Genomic DNA, 21,926 nt, shown 5'->3' with positions numbered 1-21,926 from the left:
TGTAAAAATACAATATTTAATAGGATTAGCGTTGATAAACGACATGCCTGGCGTGTAATTGAAGTGCTGCGGGTCCCAGTGCAGCTGCGCGCCTTCTAATTGAATTCCTGGCAGCTGCGAGGTTTGGGAATGTTAACCGCTTCTCTCGCACGGCGGCCTCCAGAAGGAGCTGCGACAGATGCTCCACGTGACGCTACGGTCGGTAGCCCTCGCCGAGGCGGCGTTGGACGGGAGGACAGATCTGGAGGAGCAGCTGCACAGAGGACAAATATAGGCGGGGGACCGGGGCCACAAACATATCACACATTTTTTCCCATTAACAACATAGGTTTGAATCTCGCGTGGCGCCAATTAGCTCGGGCCAGGCGTAAAAATAGCGGCGGGTGGAGGCCGATATGTCTGTCATGGCGGTGACCACGTGCTCTTCACGTGAAGGAAAGAAAAAAAGCCAGCGTGACAAATGGATGCTGTGAGCTGTCATGCTGCCTTGTTATTTTTAACCAGGTGGGAGAAATGTTCTGAACTTCTGTTTCCGTGCCAGTGTTGTCTGTGTGGCCCTGGATCATCGCCCCCTCACTCGAGAGCGGGTTTTCAAAAATGAATGAATAATTTCTGTCTCTTGGTTGACTACAGCCTATTACTTCAAAAGATACACATTGAAGCTAAATGTACATCGTTTTTTATGACAAAACTAAAACAGAAATACAATATATATAAGAAATACATCTTGTGGATGTAGTATTCTACATTGGCCACTAGGTGTCAGTGATTGTCCGGTGAGACAAGTACCAGACTTGATCGCCAGAAGCTTTTATTGCAGGATTAAATGATCGATCAACAGTAATAAGATCATAATAATTATGATTATTAACAGTAATTGTTGTGGTAGGATTATAATCGCAATAACCCGGGTTACTGACGCAGCCAAAGCTCAAAACAAGCCCGTCTTAAATGTCTTATTTTATGCCATATTGGCTAATATGAATATAAAGGTGACTATGGATATTATTTCATGTCTACACGGCTCTAATAAAGCTACATAAAGCTACAAAAATGTTTAGAAGGTCGTAAACAGGACATTAAAATATTCCATTTATAAAGAAGGACTTCTACTTTGCGGAAATTGAACAGATAAACCACCCAATGCAAGAATCAAAATGGCAAAATTCCCAAATCCCAACGAGGCAGTGTGATCCAATTATCTGCTAATTAGGAATGTTCATGTGGAGGGTTTGTTTAGCAGGATATATCTTTTTGCCGCTGTCTTATCTTTGCAGGAATGAGGGGCATGCAGGCTTCTTCCAGCCTACCTGTTTACTCTTTGGCGGGGGGTTTCCTCCATTGTTCCCCCCACCCATGGTCCACCCGCCTCTTCAACTTCCTTTTTAAGGAACTTTTCACATTTTTCTGCTCCCTGCTTGTTGTTTTTTTTGAAAGGGGGGGGGGGTCATGGGTTTGGCATTCCTCCACCTTGGCAGGAATTCTTTCCAACAGCATTGGACAAACACACACCTGGGAGTGATTCCGTTATGCTTCGGCACATTCCAGTGACGGGCTGGGATGAAGTCATCGCTGGTGGGCTGATCCCTGCCACGACAGGAATAGTTCTTATGCAACCTCAAGCACCCAGGCTAAGCTAATATAGCTAATATAGCTAATATAGCGGACCCTGCTTAACTTCCTGGTCTCTGGAAAAGCATTACTATTGGGACGGTGGCTATTTCTTTCAATAATGCGCCCTCCTCGCCGCCTCCTCCAATTGCAAAGCAGCCCTCCTGCTTAGAGGGTCCTGCGAGTGAAGAACTCCTTAATCCTTATTATCATAAGAGCTTGTCAATGAGATTACAACCCAGCACGAACTCTGCTACTGTCATAACTGCTAAAGGAGCACATAAAGTACGTATATCACACATATTACCCCTCTGGAGAGGTACTCCAACACATTAAGACTAGCACATCTGTGAGTTAACTCCAACTTCCAACAAGTGTTTGTGTGCAAGGCCTGAGTGAGGAGGATTTGCACTCGCAGTGGAGATTAAAGCTGGGCAAAGATTAAGCAAATTACCCGCCGTGGTGTCTCCCGAAATAAAGTGTTGCTGCGCGAGAGCCTGGGCAGCCATCAGGATGGAGAGCGCGGTGCGGACGCTTCACAGAGCCTGGACCGATGACAACATTTCACCATGACAACCACCACCTAGGTGAGTTCGATTCCAAACAAAACATGTCCACAATAGCTGTTTTATCAATTGAAATATGCAATTTGTCACTCTTAAATCAGAAAAACAAAACAATAATTTCACATTTTGAGCTACACAAGACTTCATAGGTACATTTTATTTCTAATGAAGTCGTTAAGGAGTTCTAAACTCGAAAACAATAACTCCCAGGGCTATCAAGCGCGTGTTTTATTTGCTGAACGTGGCACTATGTTGCTAACCAGCTAATTACAAGATGATGATGCTTCTCACTCTGGCAGCTTTCCCAAAGGTCAGATCACGTTAGCCGAGGCAGCCATGACTCCTTCAAATAAACAACATATGCTCGCCTGACGTAATTCAGGTGTTTGCGCATCAGGAAGTTGCCTCCAAAGCATGTACTGCGGCTCGTTTGTTGACCTCCATGGGCGAGGAACAACACTTGATTTGATCATCATGTTTTCACGACTTTTTCCAAATTATTCATGACCTAGCTTACTAACATATGATACATTTTCTATACAATAATCCCTCATTTACCATGTTTATTTGGCTGCCGACCAGACCATGACCAGCGAATTTCCAATAATATGGAATATTTTGGTATATTTATGCCATAGAAAGCCTGTTTACAATAATCTAAACAGCTTTTTTGCATTATTAGAGCACTCTAGATATGAAATAACACCCCTACAGTCATCCTTACACTCGTACTGTCTAATTTCATAGACATAATGAGAGAAATAAGCCATTTAGGACATAAATAAAGCTTGTCTTAAACATGGCGAAGACTAATCCAAAGAACAAAATGTAAAACTAAACAAATACATAATACACCTGAAGATATAGTTAAAAGAACTCACCCAAGACACGATGGCTTTACCGTCTGTAATGCTGACGCTCAAAAATTCCCCCTGGTTGGAGTTTATGACCTAAAACTTGCAAGAAAGAAAAAGTTACAAATGTTTACAACATTGATATTAATCTTCCCAAAAATGGTAATAATAAATATCAACCTTGTATCTTCTTCTCTTGCAGCCAATCAGCAACAATGAACGACACGGCCCATCGCAGGATCCCCCCTGATCAGTCATCGGGGAGTCTGCACACTTTCGGCACCCCTCGCCATCCCAATGTCATCAACCCCATTCTGTCAAAGAGGGTATGCTTCTACAAGAGCGGAGACCCTCAATTCAGTGGCTTACGCATGGTGGTCAACAATCGGACCTTTAAGACATTTGACGCGCTCCTGGACAGCCTGTCTAAAAAGGTGCCCCTGCCATTCGGTGTGAGGAACATCACCACCCCACGTGGGGTTCACGCCATCAACACGCTGGACGAGCTGGAGGATGGCAAGTCCTACATCTGCTCCGACAGCCGGAAGGTCAAACCCGTCAACCTGGCGCTGGCCAGGAAGAAGCTGCCGCCCTGGTACCACGCCAGGCCTATTAGCGCCCACCGTCACCGCCGGACGGCGCCGCTGGCCAGGGCTTTCCCGGGCTGGACCATGCGCAGGCAGGAACCGGTGCTTGTGCACACGCCCAAAAGGCTGCTGGTGTTCCGCAACGGGGACCCTTCTGTCAAACATCTGGTGGTGCTCCGAAAGAGGAGCACGGCGACGTTTGAGTGGATTCTGGAGTACATTTCAGAGATGTTGCAGTTCCATGTGGTGAAGCTGCACACACCTGACGGCAGACGTGTAAGTGCAGTACAGTTTCCTGTTTGGGAAGCAGCATTAATGACCCATATAGGACTTAGTTAGACCTGCACTGTAAACGGCAACCCCATAAGGGGAAAGTGCTAAGCTTCTTTAGTAACTCACCCTAATCCCACGCACAGCATTGTGGGATACTGCCCTGTAAGGCTACTGGTCAAGGAGAACCTTCCAGTACTGCAAGGTGCAATGTACTTTTATTACACTTCCAGGTACAACCCGATGCAAAACATTTTCACTTTTGCTTTGTACGCCGCAGGTGGAAGGACTCCCGGGATTGATCCTGTGCTCGGGGATGGTGGTGGCTGCAGGCAAGGAGCCTTTCAGGCCCGCAAACTACTACAGCCAAAAATCACCAGCGTCAACGCGGCCGTCTGCCAGGAGACTGAAGGCTTTGAGCCGTAAGTTGAATTCATTTCAAGACTGTCAGTCTGACGGACGCTTCAGTCACACGACCCGTGCTATGCGGTAATCTACCTGCTCGCATAAGATAAAGCCTGAGAAAGTGCTAAGCCAATGATATCATGCAGAACACCCGAGATGACCTACATATGCCGTCAGTCTAACTCTCCCTCTCGCTTTTCCTTCTTCCATGCCTCCATGGACCTTTTTCAACCATCACCTTCCATGAACTTGACCTGAAGGTAAAAAGAAGTCTTTGTCATACAAGTCAAGAAACTTCTCCACATCCTCTGAGAGGTACATCGTGAACAAGATCCACAACTCCCTCATGGAGAGCTCATGCGAAATACCCAGCAACCCCACCAACTCCATCGAGTACGAGTCCGGACATGTGCTGGAGTCCGTTGCGGAGACGGATGCTGATGTTGAGGCGCCGGCTGAGGACGACATCGAGAAGTCATTTCGGGTGAACCAGGATGGCAGCATGACAGTGGAGATGAAGGTGCGGCTTACAATCAAGGAGGAAGAAACCCTCCATTGGACGACCACCCTGACACGTTCTGGTGTGGCAAATCAGCTTAACATGACTTGTTTACCTGAGCTGGAGTCACAACAGGACATCATGGATTTACATAACGCTGGTTCCTCCAGTGACACCATCAGCAAGGACAAGACTGATGACGACCAAGACGAGGACGCGCCGTTGCTCGGGAATGGAGTTTTCAGTCAAAGCAGTTATGAAGATGATGACATCAAAATACAGCCGAGTTATGGCTCTCCCAGGACTGTGCAGACCCCTGGACATAAACAGCGAAGAAAAAAGCAAGATTCTGTTGAGAGTGTTGGATCAGAGACAGCAGAGAGTCACGAAGGAGTCATTGGCTCTTACACATTCGTGGAAGATGATGGCGCAATGATGGAGCACTACTGCATGGTCAAGCAGAGCAGCACAAGACCAATCCCAAAACCCAGAAGACTAAGTTCCATGGATGCTAACGGCCTAAACAACGTAAACATGTCATCCTATAAATCGTCTGAGATCCTGCAGATTGAATCTAGTGGGGAGGAAGTGACTGAAACGGTCTTACATATATACGAACAACAGACTTGTCAGGATAACTTCCACGCAAATGTCTGCACAAATGGGATGTCCTTTTCCAGACCGGCTACTTCAGAAACAGGGCATCACTCCACAAATAACTTTGAACCAGAGTTCTGGAGACCATCAACGGCCTCTGGGTCTGTTAACATCTGGAAGGCTGGGAACCAGACAGTCACTACGCTTAAACATAGAATAAAAGTTAGGCAACAAGTGCCAAAGTCCCACAAAGGCAAAGAAATTCAACATCAGCTGAAGTCCAACAAAACCAGAAGGAGCCCCCAAGTTAAAAATAAAGGCTTTAGACGGCTTCTGTCGGCAGGTAAAAGACAGAATTCATCAGGATCTGCAGTGAAGCACAAGAAAGCAAAACCCTTCTCCAGTGCAGGGTTCCTACGAAGAATCTACGGCAATAAATTACAATCACAAAAAAACAAATCCAAGCTGAAAAGGAGATTGACACAAAGCGAGGAGGGGACCTTGAAAGCACCAGACAACCGAACAAAACAGGCAAACTATATTCCCGAGTCAAAGGGCGTACTGATTCAGCAGACGTCTGTACCTGGAGGGAAGAGGGAAGACAAACGTCATGAAGTCAGTGAACAAATGTCACTGCCTGCTTTTGACTCGTCCAGCTCTGTAGCTAATGCATACGTGGAGAGCTGGCTGAAGAAAGCCCATACTAGCCAAGACAGAGAGGTGGCTTACATGAAAGCTAACAGTGGACCATTATTGCCCGAGGATGTGCAGGTAACTTCTGTCAGATACAGAATCCAGTCCTTAGAGAACAAATTAGCTGCATCCAATGTCAATATTCAGAATCATGCAGCAGAAACCAAATCTGAACCTAAAATGAACCGACCAGAGATGCCAGCATACGGCCATACAATGGTCAACGGAGGAATCCAAGAGCCTTCTGAAACCTTCTCAATGGAGTTCCCTCTACCTCCTCCACCTGAAGAGGAACACCTAGCAGAGTCTAAAGCTGAATATCACCTGCTAAATGTAGATGAGGCTGTGGCCTGCAATCCACCGTACGTGCAACCACCAGGGAGAACTTCAGATAATCACCTGCCATCTGTTGATCCCACACCCGCCCAGGATTTACCGCACAGCCAGCACGTCATGAAAATGACTAAACTGCTGCAGCATGATGTTCCTAACACACTGGAGAGAGCTCCATCCATCAAAAGGGCTCCCTTGGTCAGCAACGTGTCCCTCGAGAGGCACATGTCTGTCAGAAAGGCTTGCCTGGACAAGTTATGTACCAGCGACATCTCATCTCTGGAGGCTTCAGAGACATTTAGCAAACAGTCAGTCATTGCAAAGAGCAGCTCTACTGTATCTCCAAATAGTTTAACTTCTGAGGAAAGGTTGTCGTCAGTCAGTATTCCATCAGGCGAGGTTCAAACATCTCCAAATAATCTCCCAAGGGAGCAATCCACAACTGAACCCCCCAAAATCATGGACAGTCCACCTCCAGATAGAAAACTACAATCGTTCCATCAACACAGTATGGATAGAAAAATATCACCAAAAATGGGCGTGCCAAAACAGGTGTCACCAAATACCAGCCCCTCGCCACAGAACAGGCAGACGCTGGCCAAATCCAAGCTAACCAAAAAGTCCACATGTTCCCAGTCGATGGACTTGGCGTCCCCTTCAGCTAGACGCAAGTCAAAGAGAAAGATACTTTCCAGGAACTTCTCCTCAGATAGTCCAACAGAGGCTGTGAGGACAAACACGCCAATTGATCAGGACAACACATGTTCCACGTCTCCAGATGCAAAACAGATGGATTCCAATAAGGAGACAGACGAGAAAGTTATCATGGACATGGAATTCCAAGCACAGTCGTTAAACATCATCAACCGGTCTCACAGGAAAGACCTCCTGGACAAGGTCTGCTACTCCATCAAGTCTATCAGGCAAATCACCCAAAACAAACGTTCATCTTGCTTGGAAAAGTCCAACAGCTTGCCGGACTTCTCCTCGCATGTGGCCTCCACCTTTGGCTCCTCTTCCAAAGTGCTTCTCGCCTTCTTATCCATCATGACACTAAAAGACAGCATCTCCCACCTCAGCGTGGACCAGCTGGGGGTCGACAACATCAGCTGCGCCGAAGCTTTGAAGATGATCGACTCCCTACGGGAAATCGCAAGCATGGAAGATTCCCAGCAGCTAAAGGATAGTTTGTCTGAGCTACAAAAGTCAGCAACGAAGCAGCTACTGGAGAGCTGGAGGGGCTTCCAGGAGATGGGGGACAAATATAAGAGTTCAACGCCGAGCGGTTCAGAGAGAGATCTCGGACGTGAGACTGAAGAGCAGGCCATTGATGACTTCATCGATGGGCTGGACATCCCTGAAATACTTAAAGAAGAACTTACATCTCTGTCAGCAAGCTCTCGTAGTGACAGTGACAGAAATGAGAACATGATCCATGAAAACAGTGAGGCTGAGGGCTGCAGGACTGAGGAATACACTGAAGAAAACTGTGAGTTTGACCATGAACAGCAGAAGATCAACCTGGACCATGACATTTCTGATACTGCTGCTGAACGATGCTCAGAAGAGGAAGCAGATCATGAGGATGAAACACTAGATGAAACGCCAGTGATAAGTCTCCATGAAAGCCCCATCCATCTGAACGAGCCAGTGTCACCTGAGGTTGAACGCACAGGAATGAAGGTTATTGTCGAAGAAAGTCAATCTGGTCCAGAGGAAGAGCAGGAGAGCCTGGAGGAGGAGGAACATATGGAAGAAGAGACTCAGGAGGACATTTCAATGGCTAAAATACTAAGTGGCGACTCCCTTCCAGATAGAGGTCAGCAACTGGATCCAGACATCATGAGCTTGATTGATCGAGCTGATGACATGACGAAGCAAAGCAGCCTTGGAGAAGATGACAGTGGGAACGACCACAGCAGCTGTAGAGTCGGTGCAGAGTCGGTGATTGAACATGAGCAAATGAGGAGCTCCATGGAGGAGGAACTAAGCTTCTACGAGAAAGAGTGTGGCTCGGGAGAGGAGCATAATGAGATCAAATGTGATAAAGTGAACATTCCACTAGATCAGGTAGAAGAAATAACATCACAACCGGTGGCAGCGAGGGTCAGTATTCTGGAAAAGCAGGTTGCTGAAAGACAAAAGAGTACGAGTTACCATAAACATACCAAAAAGGCCTCCCTGGTGCCAGATGTTGAGGAGCTCTCCACTGAAACATCTAAACACTGCAGCAGATCCGCCCCTCAGTCATCTCTGTCTTTTAGCTACGACTCGAGTGGAGTTGGAACCACAGAGCACGAGGGCAACAGAGTCAAGTCCATCAGGGACATGTTTCTGGCCAAGGGTTCTGCAGATGTACCGAAACAAAAGCAGGCCTTGAACACAACACAGCCGTCCGAGTTTAGAGCAGAGAGTGGCGGCTATCAGACTCAAACATCCGGTGAACTGTCCAGCGGAGAAGAGGATTCGTCAAGGAAGTCCATCAGCAAAGGCTTTGTGAGGAGAACCATTGAGAGGCTATACGGGAAGAAGGATGCAGTAGAAAGGCCTCCATCCGCACCCACGACAAAAAAGCACTCCAGCATTTTATCTCCCTTGCGCACGGCCCGGTCCAAGGCGGCTTCTGAGTTGTCTTACTTCAATTCCACGACTGCCCTGGACACCCTGACCGAGGCAACCCGATGCATCGCTTTTAACGCACAAGTGGGTCCTGGAGACAGCGTACCCATCGACGCGGGTCGGTGGCTCATCAGGGAGAACACTCTGATCAGGAAGTCCGTTTCAGACCCGACTGGTATTAACAAGAACTTAGTGGACTGCCATGAAGACGAGGACGGGTGTGAAGACACGCAAGAGAACACGCCCTACTCCCTTTTCAGCACCACGTCCCAACTGGAAGACAGTAAAAGGTCCAAACGGTGCACCTATTTTTCTTTGCCCCACACAAGCGACTCGGAGGTCTGCCTGGATGACCCGAGCAAGAACGAGGCGAGTGGTGACCCGGAAGCAAAGGACAGCTCGGAGAGCGCCAAAGCGCCGTCAGAGAGGAACGGTTCAGCTTTTGGGGACTTTAAGATGATGGACAACAAGGTGCACCCGCTGGTGAACCTTCCGGCGGACGGTGATGTGGTGGTGTTGCAGCCAGGGAAAGGTCATGGAGTTGTGAATAGACATCTACAGGAGCCCGATGTCTTGGATATTATGTACAACTTTTGCGGTCAACACTGTCCCATCTTGTGAACACGATCTTTCCTGTCTTTGGTGCCTACATGTTTCAAGTTGCCATAACCTTGGCATGAACTACTGACTTTTTTACGCTCAGATCTTCTGTTGCCAGTTTAAAGCGCTTCCAAGACTCGTGCGAGTATTTGTGTGTGTTTATTTTTGCCGCCAGGTTGTTTGCCAGCCACCAGAACATGCTACTGGGAGAATTAAGCGTAATCCTGTTTTCAAGCGCTTAAGATCAGATCAAGGCTCAGCAGATGTCAGGCAAGGAGACCACAACCTGGTGGCTCCAAACAATGACGCAGCTACGATAATTGGCCTCAAAATGTTTGTTTTCCAACTTTGCAGTTCAACAATCTCATTGATGTGCAAATATTATTTTTAATGGTAGAAGAGCAGTTTTAATGTTTGATAATGTGGCAGCTGTGACGACATTGTGTCTTTAAATTGTTGTGAAGAAAATAAACGTGTATCATTTCCAGATGTGGTTGCCTTCATGTGTCACAATTGTCAGTCACAAAAGCTCAAATCATCAAGGAGCCAACAAGGTTCAGCGTGTGGATACCTTGGCTTTTCTCTTGGCTGATGACTATCACGTCTCTCAGGAGGAGCTTGTTTCCGCACCCTCTTTCTTGGGAAAGCCTGCTGTGTTGTTCCAAGCTTGTTTTGTTACCACCGAGCTGGCAAGTGTTGTGACAGGAGCGTTGAGGAATGCACTAGGAATGAGAACAAAACATGGCAGCCTTTGACCTTTTACACTGCATCGATACCAAACATCCGAGTGGCCACTAGGCGTCACTGTTCTGCAAGGCAGTCATCAGGGCAGGTCAGGGCAGGCCGTCAACGCTCTTCTCTGAGAGGCCTATTCAAAAAAAAAGTGAGCAGGCAGCAGTCTTTTTAAAGTTTATTATTTAAATAAATATTTACATGACTTTGTATAAATCCAATCTATTTTGCACTGTGAATCTCTCTAAAGGTAAGATGAAAATAAGGGAGACCATTTGGACGCTATTCTCCATGGCGCCAACACCATTTAACACCGGAGCCGTAAGACCTTCCACATGGTTTATTATAAATGTCGTTATAGTATGCATTTATCTACATGATGAGCCAATATACAGTGTAAGTTACTAAGGAATAGGAGGGCCATACTGTCAACTAATCCTAAAAAAAGGCCTGGAGAATAAAAATCAACATCTGCAGTCACACGGTTAAATTCAGCCACTGAAAGCAAATGGTGAAATGAAAAAGACACTTGATACAGTATAAGTAGGTTACAATGCCCCGCTAGGTGACGTGCAGTATATGGCTCAGCTTGGAAAACATCTGTTGATTCAGGCAAGGTGAGGAGCACCTTTTTAATGCCCAAGCTACACTTCTAGACAGGCATTTCTTCAGAGAAAAGCATCCTACAACATGATCAAGTCAAAGGAGGAGTACACATTTTTAAAAACTTAAGTGTTTAAAAACTGAGCAGCTGTGACTTTGAAAGGTTTTTTTTTTATGTGACGTCTTTGTAAAAATCTAAAATCATTTCAAATATATGCCTTTTCAAACAATGATTTGGATGTTTTTCCAAATAAACTTGGGTGGGATTAAAGGGTGAATTTGTATTTCCCAGCAAAGCCGTGTTTTCATCCTGAGATTTAAACCAAACCGTATCCTTTCTGAGGGAATGTTGGCACCCCCCCACCCAAATTGAAGAGCCTGTTAGACTCCTTTAAGTCCACTTGGTCTGCGAGCGACTGGGCTAAATTCGTCCTCACCCCTGCTGGCGATCGTCATACTGAATCAGTTTTGGGCTGGGAGGGCTGCTTTCTGCTAACAAAGTTATATACCAAAAACTGAGACGTGCCAAAGTACTGTGTGGCGAAGAGCTTCCCATCGGGGGTCGGGTCGGAGAACGCGATCTCATCTTTGCTCAGGTAGGAACCGTAGATGAAGTTGTTCCTGTGTGACAAAAGGGACTAGACCTTGATTAACTGCGTCTACGTCGACATGGCTGTGGCGCCGCACTGACCTGAGGCACTCCACCAAGCGGGAGGCGATGCCGCGGCGTCTCATCATGCTGACCACCCAAATGCGGCTGATCCCGCAGATGGCTGGTTCGGGCGTGGTGGAGCAGCACCAAGCCCTCTGGCGCTCAAACATCACCTTCTCTCCTTCTGAGCCGCCAGGTGCGAGCTCCTCGATCACCCGGTAGCCCTGCAGACATGTTGGAGTAACATAACTGGTGTGGAACACACGCTACCACTGCCACGGCTCACCTCCTGAATGTGCTCTGCGATGAGGCAGCCTGCCACTTTCTTGTCGTTGGAGATGAAGAGGAAGGTTTTGGTCTGCGAGGGACACTTGGTCTCCACCTGCTGGAAGCCCAGGTCATTGTCCACCATCTCTCTAATCTCTTCAACCTGAGGAACAACCAGTCGTTAGCTGCATCATCTTTACAAGGTGGAAACGACCTTCCTGCAAATGTAGGGCACCTTCTTGAGAGCGTATTTGGGATCATCTGGCAGGACTAGAATGATCTTCCCATCTGGGAATTCTCCCAGGATCCTCTCCTTCTTCCATCCCTGGCAAGAATGACAAAGAAACGCAACACACGTCACACTGTTTCTACGGATGAAACATTCATGGGAGTTGAACTTAAATTCACTCACCACATATTTAACAGCGCTGATGAACTGGTTGTGGAAGAGTAAATGCTGAGATTCATCCTCGGGGTTGGCGGCGGAGTACAGCATCCCACACACATTGCAGGCCACCGCCCCAAAGTGCTTCTGTCCTGCATCCTTTAAGGTACAGCACATCGATATTAGATGTAGCACGAAACTCTAATAACATAACTTGAGAGGAATGGCTAATGCGACTTACAATAATAGTTTGGGTGCCATCTTTGTCAGCCTCTTTGAGTTTCCTGACTTCTCTCTGCAGACAAGCGTCGGTCAGAGGAGTCTCTCCACCGTGCTGCTTGACGGCGCCGCTGCAATATGAACACAAATTAGAATGAATACAGGTTTCATTCATGCGACAAGAGGGGAAAAACTCTTACTCTTGAAAAGGCCTTTCTGATGTCTCCTGTGCTGTCTTGACGCGTTCGGCCTGTGGGCACTGATCCACATCGCTGACTGTAAGAATAAGAATTAGGATGATAGGACACCTCTACCACTGAAAGTATAAAATAGTTAAACTTGATAACAATGTACAATGCAGACCTGCTGGCTTTTCTTCACATTTCTGCACATTCAACTGATCTGAGCTCTCCTTTGGAGGAGGTGAACCTGATGAATGCAAAGCAGGAGCCTCCTAGCCAAGGAAAAGAGGAGATTAATGCACATTTAGAACAGCAAGGATGTTTAATTAATGATTAGTTGCTTACTTTGCTATCAGTGTCTGATGCAGGCTCAACCAGACGAGGTTTGGGAGGACCTGAACCTTTATCCGAGGTCGGATCAGTCAGTTTTGCCTGGGCTGTGTTTGATGGCACTGAAGGTGTGGTGGGACCTGCACCGGCAGCTTTAAGTTTGGGCGAAACAGAAGCTGCTGCACTTTGGGTCTCACTCGCCTTTGCTTGCGTTGCATTTGTAGAAGGGGCCGCAACCGGGGATGGAAACTGGGGGGTTGTGGCACTGGCACGTCGTGGACCGGGAGAAGGACTGCAAGGCTTTGACTGAGTGGTTGTTGAAATAGAAGACTTGGACTGACCTGACATGTGTCCACCAGGAACGACTGAAGGTTGACGTTGGGACTGGTTCGGAACCTGTGATGGCTTTGCAGGAAGTGTGGCTTTAGGCTGGGCCAGAGGACTAGACTGACCGATGACTTGGGAAGTCCTGCATAGGGGACTGGACTTCTTGGGAGGCGCCGGTAAGGGGTCATCATCTAGTTCAAAATCATCAGGTGAATACCTGGGCCGTGGTTTGTATGGCTTGTACTCTACAGGCTTGGGCTTGGGGGCTTTCAGTCCGTTGGGCATTGGGGGGGGCACAGCTGGCAGTGACCTTCTGGTTGACGACCTGGTCACTTTTGGGGAGGGAGCGGGAGGCGGCGTCGCTTTTGAGGTCTGAGCCTTACTTTGCCTTGTTATTCTTGTGTTTTCAACTTTAGCAGGTTCAGTCTGCGGTGTTTCCGGTTTTATGGGGTCAGTTTTAGCATCAGGTTCCGCCTTGGGAGCTTCGACTTGAGGTGGTTCCCCTTTAACAGTTTCAGGCTTTGCAATCTCAGGCTGAGGAACGTCTGCTGTGGGTGTTGCAGGTTTGCTGCTTAAGACGGGACTTGGAGGAGAGGAGGAAGTGTCTTTGGGTGCGGGTGCAGCATCAGTGTTCACTGCATTGGCAGAAGCAGCAGTTGTGAACATGGAAGCTTGCCAGTCCATGTCTGACAACATTTGATTGGCTTGGTCCGTCTTCATCTTCTTCATGCGAGCCCAGGACATCTTCTCCCGCTGCAGTTCAACCTGTCTCAGTCTTTGATAGCGCGTCAACTTCTTTTTCTCGTGGGCCTTCAGGGGCACTGTAACCTGGGAGACGAAGAAGCGCCTCTTTGGGGGGTCCTCGTGAGGTTTGGACACGGGAGCTGATGGCTGCACCACAGGTGTCTCCTCAGCGGGGGTTCCCAAAGCCGAGGAGCTTTCTGGTTCAGCGGGAGGCTTGGCGTCAGCGGTGGCTACTTCCTGTGCGCTTACAGGTGGATTCTCCTTCCTGCTGGCTTCACCTTTGGCTGCTGCTTGCTTTTCTTCCTCGATCCTCTTTAACAGCATGCTGTCTGTGGCGATGTCCTCAGCTATTTCCTGACACAAGGCCAAGAGGTTCAGCTGCTGTTTGTTGGCAGCCTTTTTCATGGCGGCAGCTTTCTGCTCTGCTAAAGCCGCAAGACGAGCTTTGGTCTTTGCTTGGGTGTTCATTTCTTGCTTTCTGGGTTTCTCAGCCTCTGGGGTCTTCTGATGGTCTTTCTTTTCAGTGTCATTGTCTGGCTTGGAATCAGCTTCATGCTCCTTTTTGTCACCCAGCGTTTCTGCAGGCTTTTGAAGAGGAGGTGCTTCAACTGTTTCAGCTGTTTTTTCTACAATGGTGACATCACTATCTTCTTCATTGTCCTCCTCGGCCACCACAATCTCATGGCCGAGCTCCATGTCCTCCAGAATTTGCACTTCCTGTAGGGCAAATTGACCCTCGCCACACTCTGATGGCTGAAGGAATTGGTCTGGCGTTTCAAGAAGCTGAGTAGCTTCCTCTACAGGTGGAGCGCTTACGCCATCATCTGCCCCCTCACCGTCAACATCGGCAACCTGAGTGGGTGCTTGACATGGATGCACTTCGGCCTCTGGGATGAGGGTCTCTTGGGGTCCGTTTGAAGCGGTTTCACCTTCCACGTCTGCCACAAATGCCTCGTCCGGATGCATGTGGTCAAAGCAGGGGCTGGAAAGACCTGATGCAGCGGCAGCTTGAGAGACAATATCAAAGGGAATTTTGCTCTCGAGTACTGGCTGGAGGATGACATACTCCTCAGCCGCACCATCTGTAATGTCCACCGCAGGCACGGCTGGGGTGTCCTCTTGCACCTGTGCACAAAGGTCTACAGCCAGGACACACTTCGGCTCTGGAGACACTCCATCTTCTTCCTGTGCAACCTCATCTACTGGCGTGCTAACAGCAACGCTTGAGCTCATGACCGCAGCCGTGGAATTCTGCTCTGCAACAGTGGTGCTATGCTCTACCTCCATCGGTTCATCTGCTGCTTGTTCCTCTCCGGTCAGTTCCTCATTTCCCATCTGCGATTTACTCGTGTCCACGTCTTCCATAGACACCAAATTCTGCTTCTCCAAAGCATCCCCATCACCGTTACTCTCTGGACTGCTAATGGGCTCGTACACAATCTGGCTTTGACTGACTGTGTCACTCTGCTCTTCTGGGGCGTAAAGCACAGTAGCAGAGGCCTCTGATTGGTCACAAACAAACGCTTCAACTCCACTGCTTCCGGATGCTTCTCTGAGGGGGACGTCGGCTCTCTCAGCAGGAATGATTGCATCCTCTTCTTTGACTTCTTGCTTTCCTGTGTTATCTTCCATTAAAGATTCTACTGTAGTTTTGCTGATAACATCCATGTGCTCCAGATGTGTGTTTTCCTCCTGGTTATTCCCCACATCAAGCATGGATTTGTCATTCACCAAGGTGACCTTCTCTCCTTCATGGATGTGTTGCACCACAGCAGTCTCAGTTACAGCTGCATCACTGAGTGAAACCACTGGAAGGTCTACTTTCACATGAGGAAGTTCACCGATGCTCTGGAATGGAGGAGCTGGATGAGAGATGAAATCTGGTGCTGCTGCTGTCGGCATGTCAGCTTCTACTTTGCTTACTGCAGCGTTCAAACTCTTGGTGACTGCCTCCTCCATGGCCTCCTGTTCCTCAGAGCTTGAAACATCCAGACCTTTCTGAAAGGAGTCACTGGCGTCCCCGGCTGCTGATGTTTGGAGATCCGCTGAGGCGCCAACAAAATGCTTGTTTTCATTACAGCCATTTGTGGCAACATCTGGGACCTTCTGAACGTCACCTTTGTGAGATGTACTGACTTCTGTGACGTCAGGCTTCTCGTTTTCTTCCATGGATGTGAGATGAGGATACTCCACTGTTGATGTTGCTTCACATTGAATGTCTTCTTTATTAGTAGAACAATCTACCATGACCTCCTGAGGCAGTTGAGTCGCGTGTTGGAGTTGTGTCTCTTGTGTTGTGGTCGTTCCTTCCCTTTGACCTTCCAGGGTTTGCGTGTCTGATGCCGTAGCAGACATAGATGCTAAAGTAGTCTGACGCTCCTGAGCAGCCTCGCATCCAAGAGAGTCTTCATGCTCCATGTTTTGGGATGGTTCTGCCTGAGCGTCAGGTGACAGGTGTGTGTCGGCCATTGCTGGACTCGTCTGGCTTTGTTCTATGAGGGCTTCGGACGGCGTGTCTTCTGTTGTTGCAGTATATATCCCCACGTGTTCCGGGCTCATCTGACCGAGTGTTTCCTGCTGAGGTTTCATGGTAAGGTCTTCTGCGTTCTGCACCTGGAAGTCAGCTGCAATCACAGAATGACATTCGGGAACATCTGAGCTGTGTTGACTTATTTCCGCTGAGGTATCCATGTTTGACTTCTGGGCCGATGTCACCTCTGGAAAACAGTCTTCATTTCCACTGCTATTGGAATCATTTTGGACCTTAGACATATCCTGGAGGTTTGCATTTATCATCAATTCTTGATGGGCGTCGCCTGGAATGTGCTCAAACTTCATGTTATCTTCATGTTCCATAAATTCATTTCTTTCACTAATATCTCGGCCTGTTGTTGCGTCAATGCTGTCCACTTCCTGTAAGGAGACAGGATGCTCCACATTCTCATTTGTTGCGGAAGCCTGGATGTTGGATTCAGTCATGGGTGCCGGAGAATATTCAACGCACTGATGTTCTTTTTCCACACTTTTCATCACATCCTCTTGAACAGCTGGTATGTGTGTAGCGTCCGTAGTCTGTTGCCTGTTCATTTCCTCCTGTGACGTCACTTCCACATCTGTCGGAAGCACAGAGACTGTGACACATTCAGAGGACACCTCCATTGTTCCATTTTGCTCATCGACTGCCCCATCTGTCGACGCCTCCGTTGTTTTGTTGACACCATCACAAGAAGTTGTCACCTGCTCCTGCTGGTGTTCCGATGGCGCCGGCGATTGGCCAACCAAAGTTGACTGATTTATCACACGTACATCTGTCTGGCTTTCTGAATCTTCAACAAACTCCATTTGATGTTCCTCACCTTTATTAAAACAGCATACCTCTGTTGGCGGTGCCGTTTCTTCATTCTGACTCAATGGGTTGCTATCAGACGCCGTGACAATTTGATGCTCTGGGCTGTTATCAGTCTCCATTAGATGTTCCTCAACTTGACCTTCCATGGTGACCTCTTTTGCTGTGTGTTCCTCTGGAAGTGACAGCTCTTCGGTCTTGAGTCCTGTCTCTGCGTCGTCATCATCATGTTCCTCAGTACCACCTCCTACGTGGACATCTTCTGGCATGGCTTTCATTTCCTTTGAAAGTGGCAGACCTTCTGGGACATGTTCCATCACTGCTGGATGTTGTCCAACACAAGCCTCTCCATCAGGATGCCCTGTTACATTTTCTGTGGTGGGACTCTCCGATTTACTGTCCAACTCCATTTGTGGTAGAACGTCATAGGACTGACACTCTTCCATTTCTGTTTCTTCAGGTTCAATCTCTGGCTTTCTATCAAACGGACCCACGGTATGATGAATCCCAACAACGACCTCTTGTGTCGTGAGATCTTCTCTCACGCATTCCGCAGATGGGGTCTCCTTTGCTGTTGGATTTTCTTCCGTCTGACTTCCTGGATCTTTGTGATGTTCCTCAACTTGACTTTCTGAGAGGTCCTCTCGTAGTGTGGGGTCCTTTGAAGGTGGCAGTTCTTTTGCAAAATGTTCTTCCATCACTGTCGCATGTTCTTCAACACATGGCTCTCCGGCAGGACCTACTGTCACATTTTCTATGGGACTCACCTTTGGTAGAACTTCACAGGAGTGACTGTCTTCCATTGCTGCCTCTTCAGGTTGATTCTCTGAGTACGTATCAAATGGACTCTCGGCGCTATGAACCCCAAAGACAAGAACTTCTGGTGTGGGCGTCAAATCCTTTCTTTCGTATTCCTCAGTTTGACTCTCTGGGGCTTTATCAGACTCCTTTGTTGGTAGATTTTCTTCAATCTGACGTTGTAGGTCTTTTCGATGCTCCTCAACTTGACACACTATGAGGTCCTCTTGTAGTGTGGGGTCCTTCGAAAGCGACAGCTCTTCTGTTAAATTTTCTTTATTCTTTAGTCCATCAGACACCATCGCTGTCTCTGCATCTTCATCAGTCACATTTAGATTTTCTTCAGGACCACCTTCTATGTGGACCTCTTGTGGCACGGGTTCCACCTCCTTTGAAAATGACAGACTGTCTGCAACATGTTCTTCTGCCCACGCTATATTATTTTCTTTCATGGGACCCTCTGTTTTACTGTCCAACTCCATTTGTGGATGATCATCACAGGACTCACTCTCTTCCATAGCCGTTTCTTCTGGTTGATTCTCCGGGTTTCTATCACATGAACTCTCGCCGCTATGAATCCCAATGAGGCCTTCCTGTGGCATGGGTTCCACTTCCTTTACAAGTGACAGACATTCTGTTTGATGTTCTTCCGTCACTATTACAGGTTCTTCTGTCACTGTTACAGGTTCTTCTGTCACTATTAGATGTTCTTCCACACAAGGCTTCTCTCTGTCAGGATCTAATGTTTGACATTCTTGAGTGAGACCCTCCAGTTTATTGTCCGACTCCATTTGTGGTAGCTCATCACAGGACTGACTCTCTTCCATTGATGCTTCTTCACGTTGATTCTCTGGGTTTCTATCGAATGGACTCTCCGTGCTATGAATCCCAACGAGGACCTCTTGTGGTGTGGGTTCCATTTCCTTTGAAAGTGACAGACCCGTTACCTGGTCTTCCACACAAGGCTGGTCTCTGTCAAGGTCAAAGGTTTGATTTCCTATCGTGAGACTCTCTGGTTTACCATCAGACTCCATGTTTTGTAGATGATCGCAGGGCCGATTCTCTTCCACTAATCTTTGTGCGGGTTGATTCTCTGGGTTGCGTTCAGACTCCATTTGGTTCTCCTCAAACGGGCACACTGTGGTACGTATGAGCTCATGTGGTGTGGGTTCAGTCTTCCTTGAAGGTAAGAGACTGTCTCTTACATTCTCTTCTATTACTGTTACATTTTCTTCTACGTGACTCTCTCCATCACAGTCCACCAATGTTACATTTTCTTTAGTGGGACTCTCAGGATTCCCCTCAGACTCCATTTCTGGTAGATCTTCACAGGACCGACACTCTTCTGTTGCCGTTTCTTCAGGTTGATTCTCTAGGTGTCTATCAAATGGACTTCCTGCGCTATGAACCCCAACATGGACCTCTTGTGGCTCAGTTTCTGTTGAAAGCATCGGATCCTCTCTTTTGTCTTCCTCGGCTGGACTCACTGGGGTGAAACCAGACTGCTTTGTTGTTAATTTTTCCTCAATCTGACTTCCTGGGTTGTTATCACACTCTGTATTTGTTACAATTTCTTCAGTCTGGCTTTCTGGGTTGCCGTATATTGCTGTTACACGTTCTTCAATGCAGCTTTCTGGGCTCGTTACAGATTCTGTTATTGGAACATTTTCTTCAATGCGGCCTTCTGGGCATCCATCAGACTCCATTGATGGATGACTCCCTGGACTCTGACTCTCAGGTTGACAACTTTCTGAGATTTCTTCTTCTGGGGTGCTGTGAAAGGGTTGGTGATGTTCACTGCAAAGACCCTCCTCAGACCCCACAAGGACATCACGCCCCTCAATTTCCACTGCCTCCTGTTTACAATGTTGCCATGTTTCACTGGAAACCGTCTCTTTTAATTCATTGTTCTGACATTTTGGTTGGTCGTCTGCCCGTCTGTCTGTACTGTGCTGGTGTAGTTGGTTGGTGCTGCTAGAACAAAATACCTCTGATGACAAGGGTAGAGCTTTGCTAGCTAAACCGCTGTGGTTCTTGATAGAGTCTGTCACAACTTCTGCACATGACGCTGAGGTTGTGCCGTCTATCAGCGTTTGGTCCTCTGCTTCTTTTACGTCCTTTTCTTCAGCTGCAAATTTGATACTCACTGTTTCAGAACCATTAGTGTCCTTTGACTCGTTTGTCTTTGCTGCACGTTCCAGTCTTTGTGTCGATGAGTTTTCTTCTTCATCAGGAGTTGCCTCTGCTGTTCCGTCAAGACCCGACTCTGACGCTCTCCTATAACTGTAATCAATCTGTGTCTCTACATGGAACTCTTCACTCACCTCCAACGAGTCACAACACAACTCGTCTTCAGCCTTGCGCTTTGCTGGGACTTGGTTAGGATATTGCCTGATGCAGCAGGTCTCGCCGCTCTCTGCGAGGTATGACTTAGTTTCGTCATCAGACTCGGAGGAAGTCACCCCTGCAGAGAAAACTTTGGAGTTAGCGCTATCAGATGGAGCTTCTCCGCAGGAGGCACTTGTGGCGTTCATGATGGATGCATCTAAAGTGCGTATGCTGGAGTTGTGAACAGGGGAACCCCGTCTGGACGCCTTAGCTGGTTTGTCTCCCTCTTCCGACGAGGATGACAGTTTCCTCTTGGTCCGCGGGGCAACTGTCTGCTCTTGCATATTCATTTCTTTTAGGGAGGTGTTGTTGGCAGCTGGTGCAGCTTCACTTTGAATAGCGCCAACATCCTCATCCAACTTCCTAATCTTGGGTGGAGGATCAAGAGGATCGCGTCCTCTCTCTGAGGCTGGCATTCTGTCAAAATATTTTAATGCATTGGTCAATCATAAATTTAAAAATGTGGTTAGTGTACATGACAGTAATACGGAGATAATTATCAATAAAACTATTTGAGTCTGACACAACCATTGACATGTAGCTGGAGTTTGATGGATGAATACAATAAAAAAATAAACAAACAGAAGAGATCAGAATATGTACTGATAATGTACAGCATGCATTGTTATTATTATGAATCGGCTCCTCCAAAATCATGCCCATCTAGTGACGAACACCGGACGTAAAGTGTTGACAAATCCATGCATAACAACGTGGCTAACGACTAACTCCAAGCAGGAGTCAGCAAGCCACCACGCAAAGCGCTCCCCTGAAGCCCCACTGTAGACGTCAAATAACGCCACTGGGTGTTGCAAGGGATAGTTTTGTAGCAACAGACAGCCAGCGTGCTAGCAAAATAGTGGTTAGCATGCTAGCTACAAGTGCACAGTGTGATGGAGGCTAAAGCTAGCAAGCAGCCAACTCGCAACAAATAAAAGGAGCGAGCCTCTAAAAGCAACAAAGCGGCAGTCGGGCAGACAAAGCCAAGCCTTAAGAAAACAACACAAACGCCAACAATGCTAGCAAAAGTGGAATAACTCGACTATAGAACTCACTTCGGTGGTATTTTCTTCTCCAACACCAGCTGTTTTTTTTTCCTGTGAATAAAAATTGACGGTACATCCGGAGACTGGCGCCGGATGTGACGTAGAAATTGCGCGGTTTCTTCTTTAGTTTGGCACTTTAGATGTATTCATCCAAATTATTTATGAAATAAAAACTCAAATAAATAATAAAAATAAAAACGATTTATTCCTTTTTCTATGGCACTTGACCTCACTGGGTGCTATGCTGGAGCCTATCCCAGCTGACTTTGGACA

At 47.5% G+C, this 21,926-nt stretch overlaps 2 protein-coding genes across 12 annotated transcripts; one reads left to right on the top strand and one right to left on the bottom strand.

Moving 5' to 3' along the window:
* Positions 1-52: 52 nt before the first annotated feature.
* Positions 53-21,735, bottom strand: LOC131108520 (uncharacterized). 10 transcript variants are annotated; one of them, XM_058059525.1, is made up of 18 exons: positions 21,663-21,735; positions 13,020-21,024; positions 12,856-12,946; positions 12,693-12,768; positions 12,515-12,623; positions 12,301-12,432; positions 12,124-12,213; positions 11,908-12,051; positions 11,661-11,845; positions 11,496-11,590; positions 10,206-10,502; positions 4,662-5,108; positions 4,459-4,547; positions 3,212-4,386; positions 3,059-3,133; positions 2,066-2,194; positions 1,513-1,587; positions 53-253 (listed from the first exon to the last, which is right to left on the bottom strand). In XM_058059525.1, exons 2-11 carry the CDS (start codon positions 21,021-21,023, stop codon positions 10,468-10,470), a joined length of 8,961 nt encoding a protein of 2,986 aa, XP_057915508.1. In that variant the 5' UTR covers position 21,024; positions 21,663-21,735; the 3' UTR covers positions 53-253; positions 1,513-1,587; positions 2,066-2,194; positions 3,059-3,133; positions 3,212-4,386; positions 4,459-4,547; positions 4,662-5,108; positions 10,206-10,467. The 10 variants fall into 10 exon arrangements, with proteins under 10 accessions (XP_057915508.1, XP_057915507.1, XP_057915506.1 ...); XM_058059524.1 differs by having other exon boundaries at positions 3,212-4,547; positions 4,662-4,748; positions 4,908-5,108; XM_058059523.1 differs by having other exon boundaries at positions 4,459-5,108.
* LOC131108521 (oxygen-regulated protein 1-like) lies at positions 1,837-10,121 on the top strand. 2 transcript variants are annotated; one of them, XM_058059527.1, is made up of 4 exons: positions 1,837-2,198; positions 3,234-3,894; positions 4,169-4,310; positions 4,554-10,121. In XM_058059527.1, the coding sequence occupies exons 2-4, from the start codon at positions 3,247-3,249 to the stop codon at positions 9,653-9,655; spliced, it is 5,892 nt and encodes a 1,963-aa protein (XP_057915510.1). In that variant the 5' UTR covers positions 1,837-2,198; positions 3,234-3,246; the 3' UTR covers positions 9,656-10,121. The 2 variants fall into 2 exon arrangements, with proteins under 2 accessions (XP_057915510.1, XP_057915511.1); XM_058059528.1 differs by lacking the exon at positions 1,837-2,198 and having other exon boundaries at positions 3,862-4,093.
* Positions 21,736-21,926: the final 191 nt, after the last annotated feature.

Source organism: Doryrhamphus excisus, chromosome 21 (genome assembly GCF_030265055.1).
Source record: "Doryrhamphus excisus isolate RoL2022-K1 chromosome 21, RoL_Dexc_1.0, whole genome shotgun sequence".
NCBI lineage: Eukaryota > Metazoa > Chordata > Actinopteri > Syngnathiformes > Syngnathidae > Doryrhamphus > Doryrhamphus excisus.
Note: the sequence above shows the minus strand (reverse complement) of the source record. Positions and strands in the feature narration are given on the sequence as shown.